The 19,751-nt window shown below is 33.0% G+C and overlaps 1 protein-coding gene, 1 long non-coding RNA gene and 3 other non-coding genes across 5 annotated transcripts; 1 reads left to right on the plus strand and 4 right to left on the minus strand.

Moving 5' to 3' along the window:
- Positions 1-1,166: 1,166 nt before the first annotated feature.
- On the minus strand, positions 1,167-4,245 carry LOC126692726 (uncharacterized). Its single transcript, XR_007645072.1, has 2 exons — positions 4,007-4,245; positions 1,167-2,205 (listed from the first exon to the last, which is right to left on the minus strand). It is a non-coding gene; the product is annotated as an uncharacterized LOC126692726 (long non-coding RNA).
- Positions 1,931-2,018, minus strand: LOC126693848 (small nucleolar RNA snoR27). Its single transcript, XR_007645560.1, has one exon. It is a non-coding gene; the product is annotated as a small nucleolar RNA snoR27 (small nucleolar RNA).
- Positions 3,594-3,684, minus strand: LOC126693850 (small nucleolar RNA snoR27). The gene has a single exon (XR_007645561.1). It is a non-coding gene; the product is annotated as a small nucleolar RNA snoR27 (small nucleolar RNA).
- LOC126693847 (small nucleolar RNA snoR26) lies at positions 3,798-3,888 on the minus strand. Its single transcript, XR_007645559.1, has one exon. It is a non-coding gene; the product is annotated as a small nucleolar RNA snoR26 (small nucleolar RNA).
- Positions 4,246-8,107: 3,862 nt separating the features above from the next.
- Positions 8,108-18,020, plus strand: LOC126692727 (uncharacterized). Its single transcript, XM_050388425.1, has 12 exons — positions 8,108-8,256; positions 8,391-8,411; positions 8,504-8,604; positions 8,965-9,022; positions 9,142-9,185; positions 9,308-9,388; positions 14,622-14,692; positions 14,815-14,925; positions 15,557-15,639; positions 16,566-16,782; positions 17,075-17,158; positions 17,539-18,020. Exons 1-12 carry the CDS (start codon positions 8,235-8,237, stop codon positions 17,609-17,611), a joined length of 966 nt encoding a protein of 321 aa, XP_050244382.1. The 5' UTR covers positions 8,108-8,234; the 3' UTR covers positions 17,612-18,020.
- The last annotated feature ends 1,731 nt before the right edge of the window (positions 18,021-19,751 follow it).

Consider the following 19,751-nt stretch of genomic DNA (forward strand, 5'->3'; position numbering starts at 1 on the left):
TTTAAAAAAGTAAAAATAAAAACTCAATTTAAAATGCATTTCACAATTTTCTTATTAAAGATTTTCAAATCCATACCAGTGCTCTGACTTGGCCATTCATTCCACATCCGTTATGCCTCTACCCTTTTTTTTTTTTTTTTTTTTGGTGATGAAACCATTATCCCTCTTAAATTATAAACGAGGAATGTTAGGTTGAACTGCTAGTTCTTGTATGAGAGAACTCTTTATGGACCTTTCAACTGGCTTAGACAAGCCAAGTTCATAGAGGAATTTGTATAATTTTTTGTTTACTACATCTGTTTAGTTTGTAGCTATAGATTCATGTTATTGTATTGAGTCACTCTGAACAACCATTACACACTTTATCCCATCGTCAATCTAACCACCTAGATTCAGATTTGAATCTTTCTGAATTCTCATAAATAAAATAAAAACTCATATTAATAAATGCTCTTAGAATAATTGTTATAAATTATTTTTAAAAAGTTTTGAATCATTTTTATGAGAAATAAAAAAAAACTATTAAAAACATTAATTGTTTTTTTTTTTAATAATAAATTTCTTAAAATGTATTTTTTTAAAAGGATGTTAGGCATCTGATAACTTCTTCCATTTAAAAAAAAAAAAAAATCAGACAATATAAAATACCGAGAATGAAAATCTCAAGGCAACAAAAAAGAACAAAGGCCCCACTTACCTTATATATATTACTAGTATTATATTAATTACAAGAAGCTAGCATGTGCAGAATCTGCAGGTGCACTTACCAAATTGATAACGATGCTCTTGCATGTGAAGAAGCACATGCGGAGTAAAACTCAAGATACAAAAGCTCAGATGGTTTACCAAAAAAAAAAAAAAAACTCAGATGAAAAATACAGACTGGAAAACCTATGGTATCAGAACCAGCACATGGTGCTTCAAAAACACGAAGCCATACACAATCAAACATGAGCTTTATACGTATTTTAATTGTAAAGTTCACGTGACACCAATGGCCTTAGTCCCACTCTGACATTGTTTCAGAGTCCAAGTCTTTTTTATAATGGCACATGTAAAGCTCAATCCTGGTGGTCCAAAAACAACATGTTGTTGCAAGCACAACAAGTAGTTGATGTAGATAAACGAATCAGAATAAGATAATGTAATTAAAAAACACTAGTCAAGAAATTTGAACGGCGCAATTTCCATTCATATCTTATAGAGGTTAGCACTATTAAAAAATGAACACTTTACGGGTTAACAGTTGCAGCATTTCAACTAAAAAACTTTTCTTTAAACTCATGAATCTTTCTTTCAAGGGAACCCTCTTCCAAGTTCAAACTCAGGGATATGAAGAGAGAGAGAGAGAGAGAGAGAGAGAGAGAGAGAGAGAGAGAGAGATAGTCTTTACAGAATTACAGTCAACCCCATCTTTACACCAGAATACATTGGAAGAAATAAATGAAGCTCTACCTACAAAATTGTTTGGAAAACCTAAAAAGTACAGCAGGTAATAATACCTGTGGAACTGCTATGAAACAGAAATAAAAGCCACGTAAAAGATCATCAAGCCACTGGATCCGTGGGGTAGAGAAGTTTGAGTACTATTATTTGTATTTTTTTTAAATATGTGTGAATGAAAAAGTGTGTAAAAATATGTGTAATATTGTTTAAAAACTGAAAACATAGGTTTAAGATACTATATCAAACAAGGCCTAGACGTGTTAAAATGCTTTGTTAGATGTTTAAGCAACTTCCATGCGATAAAAGTAAAACTGACACTAATACAAACTGCTCCAGCTGATATGGAGCTAGATAATGACATTCTGACATTTGCAAAATACAAGTACATAACAAGTACCTTCAAAACTCTTTAAAAACAAATCAAACCAGGGAAAAAGAATTTGTAGAAGAAAAATAGCAATGACAAAATATTATTTTTAAAATCACTGGATCTCAGAATGTTATTATTATCTTCAATTCCATTTAGGAAATTACAGATAGATAACGCAGTTTCTAAACATCATTGATCCAATAATGATACATTTGTGCCGATGGCTGAGCTTGAAAAAACATCAATTTAACAAATGCCTTACAAAATATTATAAATAAGAAAAATATACAAAATACAAAGGTAAGTAAGTCTCTGATATGAATCAATCCTCACCCTCTTCTTTCCAAAAGCCAAACCACTGATTGAATTTGCAGACAATGATTCTTCAGCTGATTATGTGCCACACAATTAAAATAAGAACTAACATTAGTTGCAACCAAATAAAGGTCAGAGAAAGTGCTAGATATCAGGCCAATATATGATGGGCTTCATGTCTTTTCACATATTTGAGGGATATAGATCCAACCCAATTAAGTCAGTCTAGAAAGTACAACACTGAACATTTCCCCAATATGTCTTTCATTCTATATGGAAGAAATTATTCGAATATTTCTTTTTACATTGCTATTACAAAGATGGAGATCCATATCTCCAGGTCATTTTTTCAACTTTTAAGGAGAAGATTGGAGATAAAAATGACTTACCACTCAAGTCCGTGATGGACTTCATTATAATCTAACTTCAACTCATTTCATATAGAATGTAGAGATATAACACAGAGTGCATACACTGAAATTCAGTCTCGCAACCACCACAATAAAGTTGAGATAGAAGCTTAATTTCGTGACTTTATATATAAAAAGTAGACATATTTGCTGCAGCCTAGAAGTAACTAGTACTTGAGATGAAGACAGACAAATGTTACCACGTCATGTTTGTCCTGTGATGTGGTGGGAAATAGATAAGGAACTTTGAAAGGAAATGGGTTGGGATTGAGTTGCTTGAGAGAAAGAATAAAGAGAAACAACTCTTCAAGATGACTATTGGAAACCCAGTGTAAAACTGAAAGGTTTAGAAAATTTCAATCAAAAGACCCCTTTACAAATGCATAGGAGCTGATATTCATGATAACAGGGTAATGGTGGCTTAGCCACTCTAGACTTTACGGATTGTTCTAACTACTTTCTTGACAGTTAATGCTTAAGAAATCAGCCAAGATGCTTTCTTGCTTGTGCTGTTACTAAAAGCACAACCATAAAGTGATATTTACAAAGTTTGAACAATGATGCACTGAATGTAATTTTGAGAGAAGAACAGATGGGTTAAACTTATATCAATAAAGATTTGACATTCGCTAAATGTATTATTAAATTTAACAAAGGTAAACAGAGGAAAAACCATCTATATACACCAAGACCAGTTCAGCAAAGAAGCAAGTTTAGAGCAAATGAAAATAAAAATGATTGCCAAGCGTGTTATCTCACAACAATGAATCAATTAAACGGCTATGCGCTTATTTAACAAGTTTTAAACACACCCCAGAAAAATACTCAGATGCTTCGGCAAAATTGATTAAACTTACAATAACTACAATGCCAAAGGATCAAAAAATTGCCCACTCCCTAACTTGCAACTCAATAGAAAATACTATCACAAACAAACGTATGCGCGACAAAAATTAAGGCAAGTATGATACAAATTAAAACAATAGTAAGTCTACAGCCACAATGAATGCATTAAAATGTGAAAAAAAAAAAATTACGATTAAGTAATGCAGAGAGGATCTCAGTAAATTATAATTATCTTCAATCCCTTTACGGAAATTGCAGAAAGATAACGCAGTTTTTTACTAACATCAGTGATCCATTCAAGTTAAGCAAAATATGCAAAACCCATAAAAACAGAAATAAGATTTAAAATGTAAGTATATAACCAAAAACAAAACAAAAAAACCTTTTATTTTTTTCCTGCTATGAAAGAAGAGCATCTCAGATAGAAATTTCCCCATAATTTTCTTCACAAACAATCAAAGTGCAAGGATAACAATGGAATCTACTCATCACTGATGCCCAAATCAGGGAAATAAAATTCAAATAAAAGCAGAAACAAAAAATCTACAAGTCGTAAAAACAATTATTCATACGCGAAAACATTAACCTTAAAGAGAAAGACAAAGGTCTCATAATATACCTCAATTTTTATTGTTCAACCTAGCTAGGACAGATACATATACAGCGATATACTAATGTGAAAAGAGGTGTAGACAAAGCACATATAGCGAGCATTAGCTTCAGAAGTGGTATTTTCTGAGCTTACGGAGAAAAGGGATTAGAGTTTGTTTGTGAGACCAAAAGGAGGAGCAAGAGAATGGAGAACGAGAGAGAACGCTAATGAGAGGGATGGCGGTGTGGGGGCTTTTAAAAACTGGATTTTCTGCCTGGTTGGGGAAACCCTAGGGCGTGTTTGGTCTTTTTATTTTTTATTTTTAAAGGATAATTACTGTCGTTTATTATTATTTTTTTAAACATTACAGGTGTGTTTAGATACCGCTCATTGCTAAAAATACTGTATCAAAATAATTTTTAAATGTAAATAGTGTCGTGTGGGACATAAAAAATTGCTTGATCTGTTGCATGCACAGTTGCCATAGGACCCACTATAGCCATGGGTCCCACTATTTAAAATGCCAAACTCCAAACACAGGTCATTTTAAGTGCTATCCAAACATTGCTTACGTTTACGTTTTTGTTTTTTTGTTTGTTTGTTTGTGCGTGTGTGTGGAGAAAAAGACCAACAAGGCTCGACTTTGAAATCTATATCGGCGCACACCCTTAGTGCAATGATTACTCTACAAGTATAAGTACTTATAAGATGTAAAAGACAAAGGTCGTGGTTTAAGTCTCCAGGAAAGTGCTTCACACATATATGCATTTGGATTATACTAGAGTATAATTTTTATCTTATAAAAAAAAACATTTGAAATCTAATTCATTTTATGATGATTACTCTTATGTGTAATATATTTTGAACCTAAAACACTAACTTGACAACAACAAAAAAAAAAACTACATATAGAGTGCCTATTTCAGAATTTCTTATTTTTCATAACTAATTTGTATAATGTAATAAAAAAAAATTTGAAATCTACAAATTTATTTTATGATGATTACTCTTTAAAACATAAGGTTGATATAATTTGAATCTAAAACATTTAGTGTCTATTTGGCATGATTAATTTTGCCAACTTATTTTACTATTCAACTTATTTTTGCTATTATTCATGGGTCCCACTGCACTTTTTGGTACTGTTCATGGGTCTCACTATACTATTTCAGCTAACTTTTACCTTTATCTACAGTACTTTCAGTAAAAAGTTTTCAATTTTAGCAAAATAAACAAATCCCAAACAGACTCTTACTTGACAAAAAAAAAAAAAAAAAAAAAAAAACATATTGAGTGTCTGTTTCAAAATTTCTTATTTTTTGTTACTTATTTGCATAATGTAATACAAAAAATTAAAGGCTAGCTTATTTCTAAAAAGATGAAATTTATGGTGTGTTTGGATGACATGATTTTTGGTATTTAGATTTGGATTTGGATTTGGGTAATTAAAATCCAAATATCTTGTTTGGATAATTTAAAAAAGTCGAGGATTTGGATTTGACAAATCCCCAAAGGATTTGAAATCTTTAAAATAATGAATTTGAAATATCTCATTTAAAATCAAGACATTTCAAATATATTAATTTAAAATTCAAATTCAAATCCAAATCTAAGTTTCCAAAAGCAACCTTAAATTATTTAAAATAAAGCTTAAATAAAAAGTAGCGTAAGACCCATAAATAATACATAAACTAAGCAAAAAAAAGTTTATAATCAAATGCCAAACCCACATTGAATTAGCTAGTAGCCTAGTACAGCAGTATCCATACAAGTGTAGAACCTAACAAGGTATTTCATTTAAACTAGTTGGTCACATAATGTTTAACGGTGTTAACATAAAAAAATGTATCACTGCACACCCTTGGTGCAGTGGTTACTTGTGGAGTGTGAGAGATAAGGGTCGGGATTCAAGTTTTCAGGAGAGAGCTTCACACAAATATACACTTAGATTATGCTAGAATATAATTTCTATCTTGTATAAAATAAAAAAAAAAAAAAAAAAAGTGATAGAAGGTTTAAATGTTTTCATTTAATTTTTCTAATATTTGGCTTGTATATGTGTAGGGGCAAGGGCCGGGGTTTAAGTTTTCAGGAGGGGGTTTTACATAAATATACATTTAGATTAGATTAGAGTAGAATTTCTATATTGTATAAAAAATAAAAAATAAAAGTGATAGAAGGTTTAAATTTTTTCATTTAATTTTTATTATTGTTTAATTTTTCTAATATTTGACTTGTATATGATTAAGTAGGTAAAGTGATTTTTATTTTTTGAATTATATAGAATTTAAGTAAATTTGTAAATGTTTCATAAAATTAAAAACTGTTAATATACTCTAACTTGGTAATTTCTAACTGTGGGGGTGATAGACGGGGAAGCCTAGACCAATGTATATGTTGGGCCAGGGGCCCAACCCAAGGAAAAACCCCTCCTCAGACAGGCCAGGCCGAGGAGAAAGGGGACGGTCAGCCATCTGAAGGTAACGCATCGGACCGCTCCACGAAAGAGGATAAGTATTAAGAAAGAAAATGACAAAGAGAGGCAGGGAAATATCTAAGAGAAAGCTGCTGCCAATGCATTAAGTGTTCTGCAACTAACTGAACCCTACTTCCCAACCTTTACAATCATTCCCAACGACTTTGGGGAGGGGCCGATGGGACAAGTATCAACACCATAAATCTGAATCTACACGTGGGCGGTGGGGATGAAAGGAAAACAATATAAAATAGAGGATATAGCACCAAAAAAAAGGGTCAGAATGGTCACAAAGAAAAGAAAAAAGATAAGAACATATTAAGAATTAACCTCCTCCTCAGATCTTATCTGAGGACGACACTCCCTAGTAAATGGACGATATCTCTCTTTCTTTATCATTTGGACATGTTGGTTGCGTGTCTAACTCGTTAAGGCCTGAGTTTCCAATTCATTTTTCTACAAATTCATTGTATCGGGTTCATTGGACCAAAGCTCCATACATATTTGGGCTTGGGCCCCAAAATGTGACCTTACACTAACTTATTTGACAAATTAAAAAAAAAATTGTTTGAAGAATATTAAAAGGATGAATATAACTTAAAAACATAAACACTTAGGGCTATCTATGGGTTAGGTTGGATCAAGTTTGTGCCCAATCCAGACTTGACCCAATCACTTCGAATCCCAAGAATAGTATTTGCTTGACTAAGAAGCAAAGTCTGTTCGGGCGACTTAGGTCTCTTTGGGTATAAGTCGGAGTATGGGAATAGCAGATATGGCTGAAACTCTCCGGATTTTGTGAGATCACATCAAATTTGTTTAGATCTATACGATATTTTTTTTCGGATCTCATCAGATATAGACTAAATTGATGGGAGAAAGCCTCATACCGGTGGAGAATGACGACTTATAAGGGTGGAGATTAGTTGGGTCAGTTGGAATCAGATTTTCATCTAATGACTCGCCAATCGACATGCTAGAATTTGTTTTTGAGGGTGGAGACCCACTACTAACCATCACATGCATCGAGTTAGATTTGGTCGGTTGGATGGGTGAGTCGGTTCCATGGGTTGCTTAAACATCCCTTTTATACACTAATTTGATGATTTTTTTTTTTTTGGTATTATATCAAATCTTTTGTTCTATATTAAAAAAAAATACTAATATAGTAATTAAAATATAAATATATTTTATGTATAAATAAGAGATATTTTATCTCACTAAAAAAAAGTGATATTTTAATAATATTTAATATAATAAGAGTCATGCTAACGAGTGCCCTTAGGGTATTGGTTAATAATTCAGTTAAAAAAAGTTTTTATGGGAAAAAAAACAATTAATATTTTGACAAGTTTTTTTTTTTATTTTCCATAAAAGTAATATCAAAATTTTCCTAAAATAGATTGTTAACTAATGCTTTAAGGGCACTTGTTAGTATTTTCTATATAATAATAGGTTATTATTTGGAAAAAAAAATTACTAGATAATTAATTTATGAATTTTTTTAAATGGATCTTTGTTAGGAGGTGTTTGGTACACACTCAAACACACATTTTTAATTTTTAAATAATATTATACATATTTCTATATACTTTTTCACAAATATACGCCTAATTTTTAAATAATATTATACGTATTTTTAAATACTTTTTCACAAATACAGATCCATGTATCGTACCCATGAACCAAACTCCCCTTAAACTGCTGAAATGAGAGAATACGTCTTACGTCTGCCCGAACCCGAAGTGGTCAATCTTCCAACTCTTTTTGAGCTCAGCAATGGCGAAAGTGCGAATGATAGGCAAGTAACTCTTCAACTCCCCATCCCACTTTTTGTAATGCAATACGATAATCAATCATTCTCTCTCTTATTAAGCTCCAACTAATCATTTCTCATTCACTCTGCGTTCTTCGACTCGCTCTAATTGAAAACAGATATAGCCGTTAACTTCACAGGTCAGTCAGGCATTTCGTCAAACACGTTTTGAACTTCAATTTTCTTTAGTATATTCCTTAGTCGAATATGAATTTCGAGTTTCAAACAACAGATGGAATGTTCAAAGGGATCTACAATGGCAAGCAATGCCACGTATCGGATATAGCCTCGGTTTTAAGCAGGGCTTGGAGTGCCGGCGTCGACCGAATCATCGTAAGTCTTATTGGACACTGCCTTTTGCATTTTTTGGTGCACAATTTGTTTTTAACATTGTCAATAATTTGGTTCCTAAGTATCTGTAAGGACCAAAATGACTGAATTTCGAATTATTTGATCATTCTAGTACTTTTGATGGGCTTAGTGAAGTTGGGGAAACCATTGGAATTTGGACCATAAAACATGGGGTTCAAAGATTTCAATTGTTATTGTTTAAGTTTCTTTTCTTTGCCTACTAGTTTTCTTCAGTTGCTGAAATTGGGGAAATTTAAATTGCCAATTAGCAAATTCAGAAATACTAGTTATGAATTCAATTGGGTTTATTGTAGTGTTCAATATGGTTTGTTTGTGGTGTAGGTGACTGGTGGGTCACTTGAAGAATCAAAGGAAGCTCTTGCAATTGCAGAAACGGATGGTTTGTTAACAATATTTATAGATATACCTCACATTTTTTTGTTTTTGGGCTATGAACACTTTATATATGTTTCTCAAAATGGGGTTTTCACCCATTTGATGGTTCATTGTTTGTCACAGGGAGGCTCTTTTGTACGGTTGGTGTGCACCCAACAAGATGCAAGGTTGATTATTGTTCCTTGAAGTTGTGACTTAATTGTTTTTTCACCTCGTATACCAATTATGAGTTTAATGGCATAGTTTGGTAATCAAAGTTTGTCATTGTGAGATATTGTGTTTTGTTTAGGAGTTTGAAGAAAATGGGGATCCAGAAAAACATTTTCAGGCTCTTTTGTCATTGGCCAAAGAGGGGATTGAGAAGGGGAAGGTATGTCATATTGTCTTGATCAGAAACTTCTAGTATAGATGATATGCAATTTTTTTTGATAATTTGATAGTTAAAACAAGGAGAGGGGATTTAAACCCTGGTTCTCCTCCTAAGGAAAGTAGACAATGTCACTGAGCTGCAAGGCTTGTGACAGATCATTTACGATATATACTTGAATTTCCTAATCAAGTATCTGTATGTATGTATATGTTAAAGTTTTAAATGATTTATGTTATAAACTTTTTGTGTTTCTTCTTTATAAAGCACTTTGTTGGATATGTTTTGTTGAGATATGGATATTAATGGCACAAATGGTACTTCAATTGCATCTTATGTAGATATGAACAACAACAACAACAACAACAACCAAGTCTTAGTCTCAATTTTTTGGGGTTCACTATGGATCCTCAACAGATTAGTTGGGGTTAGCCATGTGCATTCTTTTCTACCATTCTATTCTTTCTGAAGTCATACTCTCTATTACTTCTTTAATTGATTCATCATTTTTTACTACTTCTCCTTATATATTGTATTTGGTATTCGTTTACCTTTTTTTGTTCCCTCAACTTGAATCAACTCATTCTTTCCTGTTGGTGCATTAATCACTCTCCTTTGAACATGACCAAACCATTTCACGGGTTATTGGAGAAGTTGAAATGATGTAGGAAGTAATCTGAAAAAAATTTAATGGGTTATTAGAGCAGTTTGGTTCTACACGAATACTATTCATGTGTTACTGTAGCAACCTGGTTTTATTTTAGGTTATTTAAGAGTATTTTGGTATTTTGTTATATTTTTATTATATATGGATAGGATTAGTTTGAATAAGGTTTGTGATAGATTGTTTCGATGATTTTCAGGGCTTTGTCTTCATGTAAATAGAAGATTATGAGATTATTCTAACGATTTGACTTTTATCATCAATAAAAATATAGCCTTTGGCTTACCTGTCAAAAAAAAAAAAAAAAAAAAAAAATCTAGCCTTTGGCTTAAAAGCTCCCTTAAGAACTTTGGTTTGCTTGAATATTAACTCAAGAAGAGGATTTCCTTTGTTTTCCTCCAAGAAACTTAGGATTTGGTGGACCATCGAAGTAAATCCTTGTCTCATCGCACTCTTGACTACATCAGTTGGTATCATAGCTAAAGACAATCCATTACTTTGTAATAAAGAAGATTGTAAAAGTTGAAAAAGATTGAACTAGTTACCTAAGTGGCTTGATGAATTGGAAGCTTTTCCATATAGATTTTGAAATTAGTTTGAAATATACTCAAAGATGGTCTCAAGGATTAAGATTATGAATTAGGAGAAAGTAGGCTCTGCTTAGGATGTTGTACTATTATAATATGCGGCACCAGACAGAATGGAAGATAATTATAAATTGAAGTTTGCTCTAAGGTTCTCCACCGATCTACTATGGCTACTTTAACTATGATGATTTGGTGAAGGTGCATACTTTATTCCATGTTAAAGAAACCTTTCAAGAGAGTGATGTATTTGATGCAAGTCTTAAACATCTTTAGGACATGGAAGGTTTCATGCACATGTTTATGTTTGATGAAAGTTCACATGATAAAAAATTGGGACAATTTGATGGTTTGTCATCTCGCGATGATGGTATTGTATGATGTGCCTTGTTTGCATTATACGGAAAATGTTATGTATGATCAAAATTGGGAAGATTTTATGACAAGGGAGTTAATTCAAAAAAATTGTAAAGAAGCAAAGATGGTAGTGATCCATATTTTGGAAGAGAGCTGCGTGGAATTCAATGATGGTTATGCTTATTTTTCTTTTATCACAAACTGCCCACAAAGTAAAATAAAGAGAAATAAAGTTGTGCAACATGACGGAGTAAATTATTTATGGTGGGATATCATAGAAAGAATGGATGGAAGGCATTGTTTGGGGTTACAATAAATTGTGGAAGATTGAAGCCAAACTAGAGGATGGGTTTTGTCCAACTTGGGGAGAAATGACACTAGACAAAGATGGAAAAATAAAAAGTCCATGTGTTATGTAGTGGCACCATTCACAGATGCTATTCATGTGGCACTATAGTAACCTAGTTTATTTTAGGTTATTTATGGTTTGAGTTATATTTGGTTTATTTGTATTATGCATGGTTAGGATTAGTCTAAATTAGTGGTCATGATTAATTGTTTCTAGGATTTTTGGGTTTATTTATTTATTTTTTATTCTTGTAAATAGATGGATTGACCATGAAAAAGAACATGTTACATGTGTGACTATAAAAGAGACTGTTTGCGACCATGAAAAAGAACATGTGTAACTATAAAAGAGACCATATGCAACCGTGAAAAAGAACATGTGTGACTATAAAAGAGACCATATGCGACCCCACCATCCTTAAATCTGGCACATGTTAGATGCTACTCCAGCATTAATATGGAACATGTTGGACGATACTAAGCTAGTAGATTAGGAGTTTTATTTTATTATGTTTTTGGGCATTAAATTAGTTATGGTTAAATTTCTTACACTTACATTTAATTTAAAGTGTCCGTGGTAGCGGTAAATTTTTATTTTTTGGTCTGTGGGGAATGGACCCTTCTAGTAGTCCATTGGGTCTTGTTTAGGTATTATTTGAGTTTGGTTGTTTAGTTTGGCCTCACTAGTAAAAGGCCAAGGAGTCCAACCCTTATTAGGGGTCAAGAAATACAAGTTCCACTAGATATTGGAAATAAGTTTTCTAAATTTTTAGAAGCTATGAATTTGTATTTGAGGTTTGTGTGATACAACCTTCTCTGAGGTGTGATGCCAAGGAAATCCCAGGTGTGAAGCCTAGAATTTGTTCCTTTTCTTTTTTGCCCTTAAACTTCCAACAACTTGAAACCTAGCAAGCACACAATGATTTGTAACCTTTTAAACCATAAAATTGAAAACTTCAAAACTTAAAACAGCTATCCATCAAATAGCCCCAAATATCCCATAAAGAGCTAAAACACTATTCACAGCCCTCGAGCAGAAACCCAAACCTTAGTTTTTCCTCTTTGTTTCATCCCCAAATTCTACAATATTCACCATTAGAATCCCTATATTCCTTACCATCTTTCAGCATTCTGCCCACCAAACCCTATCCCTAATTCCTCAAACTCAAGCTATCCAGGAACTGCCAGACCTGACCCAGGATTTCCAAATCTAAAATGTTTTGTTCCCTTTGTCCTGCATCAAGATTCAATGGAAAATTTTTGTGGGTTGGGGTAGATAGAAAATTTAAATTTCACCTCTTAGATTGAAATACTGTGTGCCACCTAGTATTTACTTATCTCAAACATACCTATAAAAAAACAAGTGGATGTTGGCAGTTATCTGAAAGCCTCACGAGTGTAGCCTATAAAAGGGAATCAAAGCTGGTTGGAAGAAATTATCTACTTTGTTTTTTTGAAGGTAAGGTATAGTAAGGGGATTAAATTATGACATAATGTGTGGTGATTGGGTTATCAAGGAGATGTATCCGGATCTGTATTTGATTGCTGAGAAAGAATAAGGATGCTTCTATGTCTTGTATGGTGAGTGTTAGAGGTGAGCATGGGCCTCGCTATCAGAATATGAGATCTATTCATAGTTTTCATGACTAGGAGATGGAAAGGGTGGATATACTAATGGATTTGTTGTTACTGTAAACTCACTTTTGCACTTTCTAGAGGGACTAACTATATGGGATGGCTTCCAAATAGAAATTGTGAATTTAGTGTATGTTCTTATTATGAACGTTTGATAGATGCTAGCAGGAAGCTTTTTCTATTGAAAGGCACTTGGATTTATAATGTGCCTAAGAAAGTGGCTTTTTTGTGTGGGCAGTAACATTGTTATTAAAAGGAATACATCACTGCTCAGTTGGTGTTATACGTGCAAGGTCAGTTGCGAATCAGTGTATCATCCTTTGCTTCATTGTTTTGTTGCTCATAATTTTTGGTCCTCTATTTCTTGGTCTTTGGGGTGCCTGGGTGATGCCACAGAAGGTGATTGATGCCTATTGTTGCTGGAAAGGGTTGAATGGAAGGCATAAAAATAGGCATCACGTTGAATGTGACTCCTCTTTTGTCCTAGGTGTTGTGAGGGTGTGGAGAGATTGGTTATTTTGCTTAAGAGTGCGTTTGGTAGGGTGGAAAAGTGAGAGGATAAATAAGGGGAAGAGAAAAATGTAAGATGAATTGATAGTCTCTCTTGTTTGGAAAGTACAAAAGTGGAAGGATAGAAAAAAAAGCGAGATGATTATTTATTTAGGCCCACAATTTTAAAGTTCTGGAAATGGAAGGAAAATAGGAAAGAAAGAATCTTACAGGTTCAACAATATTATCCCTCATCTATTAAAAACAATTCAATACAAGGATAAAATAGGAATTTAATGCAAAATGCTTTGTTTTCTCCATTTTTCTATCCATCCCACCAAGCACTGAAACATACTGGAAAATATTAATCTCTTTCACTGAATTTTTTTTTTTTTTTTTTTTTTTTTTTTTTTATAATTATTGTAATTATTTTTATTTATCCATCCTTCTACATTTTATTTTTTCACTTTTCTATCCTCCTTGCTAAACAAAGCATAAGTGTGGTATTTTACGTGTCTTATTTGAATGGTGTACTGAGCTTGGGGGATATCTTGTAATACTTTTGTTGAGTTTATGGATCACTTAAGTTTACCATTGTAATTTTTTGGATAGCCTTATCATTTTACGCTTCTTTATATTAATAAAAGATTCTTTATTACTCATATAAAAAAGGGGTCTGAGGTAACAGCTTGACTTTTATTTTCAATAAAAAAAAAGAAAGAAAAAAATTAGCCTTTGGCTCAATAGTTTGTAAAAACTTAGGGTTTGCTTAAGCACCTAGGAAGAGGCTTTTCCTTTGTTTCCCTCTAAGAAACTTAGGCTTTGATGGACAATCAAAGTAAATCCTTCTCTTGTGCTCCTGATTGCATTATGGAAGTTTAGGCGTTAATTGTTCTTGGGGCATGGCTATTTGGTAAGATAATTGCATGCGAAAGAATGACCTTCTACTGTCTTCTTCTTCTTCTTCTTTTATTTATTTTTATTTTTTTAATTATAAAAATATCAAATATGTATGACCTCTGTCATACATTCAATTGTCAATTCATATGCAACTTATGTAGGTGCAGAAGTTTGCAATATGATGTGTGGATAATCTTCAATTAGATGATAGTTGTTTTATGTTCTTGTAACTTATATATTATTTTTAATGTTGAATTAGGTGGTCGCAATTGGTGAATGTGGATTGGACTATGACAGGCTTCACTTCTGCCCGGCAGAGATTCAAAAGAAGTAAGCGGGCGCAAGTATAGTTATTTGTCTCCCTTTTATTCCTTTTTTTTTTGGGGTTAAAAGTTTTCAATGCTCCTATCAAATAATTATTTTGCTTAAATTTTCTGCATTGTGAAAGCTAGGTATTTTGAGAAGCAGTTCGAATTGGCATATACTACAAAGCTGCCCATGTTTCTTCATATGCGTGCAGCTGCTGAAGATTTCTGTGAAATTCTAGAGAAAAATAAGTTCAGGTGCAATTTCTGAACCCCATAAATCAAATGTGCTGGTTTAAGATTGTTACTAGTTTTAGCTTGGTATAATCCTATTTGCACCATTAAGGTACATAAGCTTTGAAGGGTTTTGACGCAGGACAACCAGAACAATTAAACAGTAAAATTGAAAGATAAGAAAATAAATGGATATGACCTAGTAGTCAGCACCTAGGCCTAACTTGGAGTTAGCACCAAGTGGAGAAATCCACTAGGAGTCAATCAGCACCTAGGATGGGACTAGAGTCAACACCAGTCCAAGTAAACCGAAAGGCTATTTTTTTTCATTCATCGGAATATTAATCATCTCCGAAAGTAGTACAATAGTTTGCTTATATAGGGAAAAATAAGCCTTAATTCTAATTGGCGTAGGAAACCCTAATTGCCTTATTACAAAAATAACCTTACTTCCAAATATTAAAATACTAATAGCCTAATAAAATACTAGGACCTAAAACAAAAAAATACAACTAACTTACAAAAATAAATAATATTAAATTAAAACAAAAATCTCCTAGTGTATCCCACATCAGGTTTTGGTTGCATTTTTTTATGGCATCTTGTTATGCTGATGTTTGTAGGCTTGATTGCATTTCTTCTGCTTGTTTCACAGGTTTAGTGCTGGAGTCACCCACTCATTTACCGGTAGTGCAGAAGATCGTGACAAGCTTCTTTCATTCAGTGATATGTATATAGGTGAAAGTGTATCTGTTTACCAGCTTTTCAATATCTTTGTAGTGAACGCAATTACATAATATCTGTTATAATAGGTGGTCATGTAAGGAACTGTATGAGTCTCATCTTAGGTTTTGTCTTCTCTAGAAACCACACTAAATGGTTGATTTTACTCTGCTAATTGCAAATTTCATCAGGTGAGCTGTCATGCATAAATCTTTCTAGAGGAATTCATTAATGTTGTTCTGGTTTTTATTTATTTATTTATTTAATTTTTATTATCAGTCTTCAGATGTAAGTGCCCAGTTCGAAAGTTCTCTTTTCGTTCTTTTTTATTTATTATTTATTTTTAAGATAAGATGCTAGACAAATGTGTGGGGTGTTTTGAGAATGAGATAAACTAATTTATTATGTCTGCGATTATTGTCTAGGGGCTTCGAACCTCTCAATGAACAATTTGTGAAAGAGAAAATTAAGTTTGAGGAGAACCGTGAATTGGAAAACTGGAAGGTTGTTGACAAAAAAAAAAAAAAAAAAAAAATCCTTAAATAGATATGTTTACAGAGCATTGAGGGGGGCAAGAGTTTGGCATCTGAAATGCTGACCAGGCTTGACCAAATCAACATCCATCTACTCGTTGTTAGTCAGGCATTGAATCTAAGTTAGTATTTTGCTGGGTTGAAGAAACGATATTATTTTTCCAACATATATTTTGTATGTTGCTTACAGAACAGTTTACGGATATAAAATCTGCTTCTTCGTTGTGTCTGAAATAACATTTCAAATTTTTATTTATGCATTTTTGGAAACTTGTTGATCCCTCCCCCACCTCCCTCTCCCCGAGGGATCCCCCAAAGTTTCACACATTGGATTTTGTTTTGAATCTATCACTGGTTATATGTCCTGGCCAATGTCATAACTATTACTCAGTTTTTGGTACTGAACAGGAGTAAATGGTTGCTCTCTGAAGACAACTGAGAATCTTGAGGTTGTGAGGGGCATTCCTATGGAGAGAATGATGATCGAGACAGATTCTCCATATTGTGAAATCAAGAATACTCATGCTGGGATTAGTTTTGTAAAATCTGTCTGGCCCTCTAAGAAAAAAGAAAAGTATGATCAGGAGTGCATTGTGAAAGGCCGCAATGAACCCTGTTTAGTTCGGTTAGTGATTTTATTTTCCCTAGCGCTTTGTCATAACCTGTTTAATGTCATTTCTTTTCAGATGAATTATATTACTTATTGAATTTTTTTATGGATAGATGTCATATAGAGTTAATAAATGACATTTTTCAAGGGGAAAAAAAAATTAAAATGATCAATGAAGCTTTGTTCCTATAGAAAAAGAAAAGTAATTAATTTTTTTTTTAATTATCAAAAAAAGAAAAAGAAAAAGAAAAGTAATTTTTTAATTGTTTACTTGTTTCTTGAGACAATATGTTTCATGGCATTTTAGGCAAGTTCTGGAGGTGGTGGCTGGTTGTAAAGGTGTCCTGGATTTAGATCAGTTCAGCAGGACGTTGTACCACAACACATGCAGGTAATTCTGTTAATCTAGATCTTGGACTCTTACAGAATGATAGAACTGCTTATTACTTAGATGTGGATATTTAACCAATTTTACTATTATAGCTGATCAATGACTCTCTTTTTTGGGAATATCAGATTGTACCATTAATTTAATCAATAATTCTCTGTGCTTGGAATGCCCTTTTATTTATTTATAAATATTTTTATATGTGTGTGTGAGTGTCTGTATAATTTTAATAAATATTAATTCCAACTAAATAATTCATGTTAAGAGTAACCTGAGAGTGATATTTTCTGTTTGCCACCAGAATTGCTTTATTGACATGGTTTATTTTGTTTGCAAGTGCAGACATTCATTGTTTCACTTTATGAGACCATCTTGTTGTGCAGGGTTTTCTTTCCTCATGACTTGGATTCTGCGGCAGATGCTATCCTTGCTGGTGGTGATGATTCTAATAAGTGAAGCAACTTCTTAGGTTATTAGGAGACTATGCTGAGATCATATTTCTTCATGACAAAGACTGGTCAGTTCCTCTACTTCTCCACTCTACTGAGAAAGCAACAAGTCTCAGACTCTCCGGTAATATTCTGAATATTGAAAAGGAATTTCTTGGATGGGGATCTGTCATGAGAGTTACACCAAAATTTGTATACTATTTGCTAACTACCTTGAGTTTTGGAATTCAGAATACCGAAGCTTTCAATCTTTTCATTGTCTACCAAACTGTTAAAAAGGTTAGATATATTCTGAAATTGTAATGGTCGCGGTGCAAAGTGCTCATGATCATTGTTCTTGCGAACAAGATATCTGTGCTTGACCCAGGTTGTCATATTATTATCTCCACCTGTGAATGAGTTTTGTGATTTTCTGATGTCTACTGTTATAATTTATAATATAGAAGAGCAGCAATCTACAGAAGGGATATAAAAGTTGCTTCAAAGTAGAGATTTGGCTATATCCTAATTACAATCTATGGTCGCAGTGCTCTGGGTTATATAATGGAAAAGATCTCTCTGAAACTTTCAGACATTGACCACTTTAGCCTATTAGTTTAACTCAAGAATATGTTTCGTAGAAAGATTATTTAGGGTGAGTTTGGTTCAGCTTTTTGAAAAAGTGCATAATGAAAAAGTTGAGTTTTCAAAAAGTGTATAAAAAAGTGTTTTTTCAAAAAACTGAGTGTTTGGTAAAAGCCGTTAAAAGGTGCTTTTTGAAAAAACTAAGTGTTTGGCTATAAAAGTGGCAGTTTGAAAGGTAAATTACCAAAAAAGACAATGTATATATAAGAGAGTTTATTTCATACTTAAATCAATATTGTGAAATTATTTTTTTCTCACCAATATTAACTAATAATAACCTACCACTTAAGATTTATTGTGAAAGTATTGTGAAAATATTGTGATAAAAATTGATACTAATTTTAATTTTAACGTGCTATTAAAATTATGTTTTTCTCTTTCTAAAAAAATTATTTTTTTCTCACCAATATTAGCTAATAATAACCTACCACTTAAGATTTATTGTAAAAATATTGTGAAAATATTGTGATAAAAATTGATACTAATTTTAATTTTAACATACTATTAAAATTATTTTTTTTCTCTTTCTAAAAAAATTATTTTTTTCTCACCAATATTAGCTAATAATAACCGACCCCTTAAAATTTATTGTGAAAAAATTGTGATAATATTTCATTATTCTTTTTTTCCTTTTTTTTTTTTCCTCTCTTTTTTTATCCTCCACACGGCATTTCTTTCTTCTTCTTCTTTTTCCTTTTTTTTTTTTTTCCCACTAAATTTCTCCTCCACACATGTACCCGTTTTGTTTTCTTTTTTAATCCTTCTTTCCTCCTTTCTTTATTCATTCCCTGCCATTCCTCCAAACACCAGAACATTCTCCCTTTTTTTTTTTTTTTTTTTTTTTTAGCACTTCATATGTTGGTTCTTGGCGGAATCGATAGCATCCCACTCAGGTTCTGGCGACGTAGAATCCATCAGAGTGCGCGACGAAGATGAGGCGGTGGAGTTCGGAGACGATGAGTGGCTGAGAGGGAAGGGCTTGGAGATTGAAAATGGGGTCGGAGTCGGAGTTGGAGTCAGAGTCGTCCGGGTTTGATTGGGAGGGGTTCGTCGATTTGATCGAACCCAGAGCTCGGTGTTTTTGACGCATTCGGCTTCGATTTTGTCCTGTAATTCTCTATCATTTTGCTATATTCTGATGTTTTTTGTTTTGCATTTTGAGGAATCCTAATTTGCAAGGGATTGATTTTTTTTTTTTCCTTAACTGATTTGGGAATTTGTTATAGATTTTTTTGTATTTGGATTTGGAAATTTGTTGGGAGAGCAGAGAGATGATTTGAGAATTTGTTATAGATTTTTTTGTGTTTGGATTTGGAAATTTGTTGGGAGAGCAGAGAGATGAGATGAGAAAGACAGAAAGAAAAAAGAAGAAGAAGAAGAAGAGGAAGAAGAAAAGGAAGACGAAGAAAGACAAAGTAGAGAGACTTACGGAGAGGGCAGAGCAGAGCAGAGAGAAGAGATGGGAGGCGCCATGCAAAGGGAGAGCAGAGAGATGAGATGAGGGGTGTGAGGTTAGGCGTTGA

Source organism: Quercus robur, chromosome 7 (genome assembly GCF_932294415.1).
Source record: "Quercus robur chromosome 7, dhQueRobu3.1, whole genome shotgun sequence".
Classification (NCBI taxonomy): domain Eukaryota; kingdom Viridiplantae; phylum Streptophyta; class Magnoliopsida; order Fagales; family Fagaceae; genus Quercus; species Quercus robur.

Excerpts from the sequence above, each read along its gene's own strand:
- LOC126692727 (XM_050388425.1), top strand. The coding sequence starts at position 8,235 with ATGGCGAAAGTGCGAATGATAG. Across the intron at positions 8,412-8,503 it reads TATAGCCGTTAACTTCACAG|ATGGAATGTTCAAAGGGATC; the intron begins GTCAGTCAGGCA and ends TTCAAACAACAG. Across the intron at positions 14,926-15,556 it reads CTAGAGAAAAATAAGTTCAG|GTTTAGTGCTGGAGTCACCC; the intron begins GTGCAATTTCTG and ends CTTGTTTCACAG.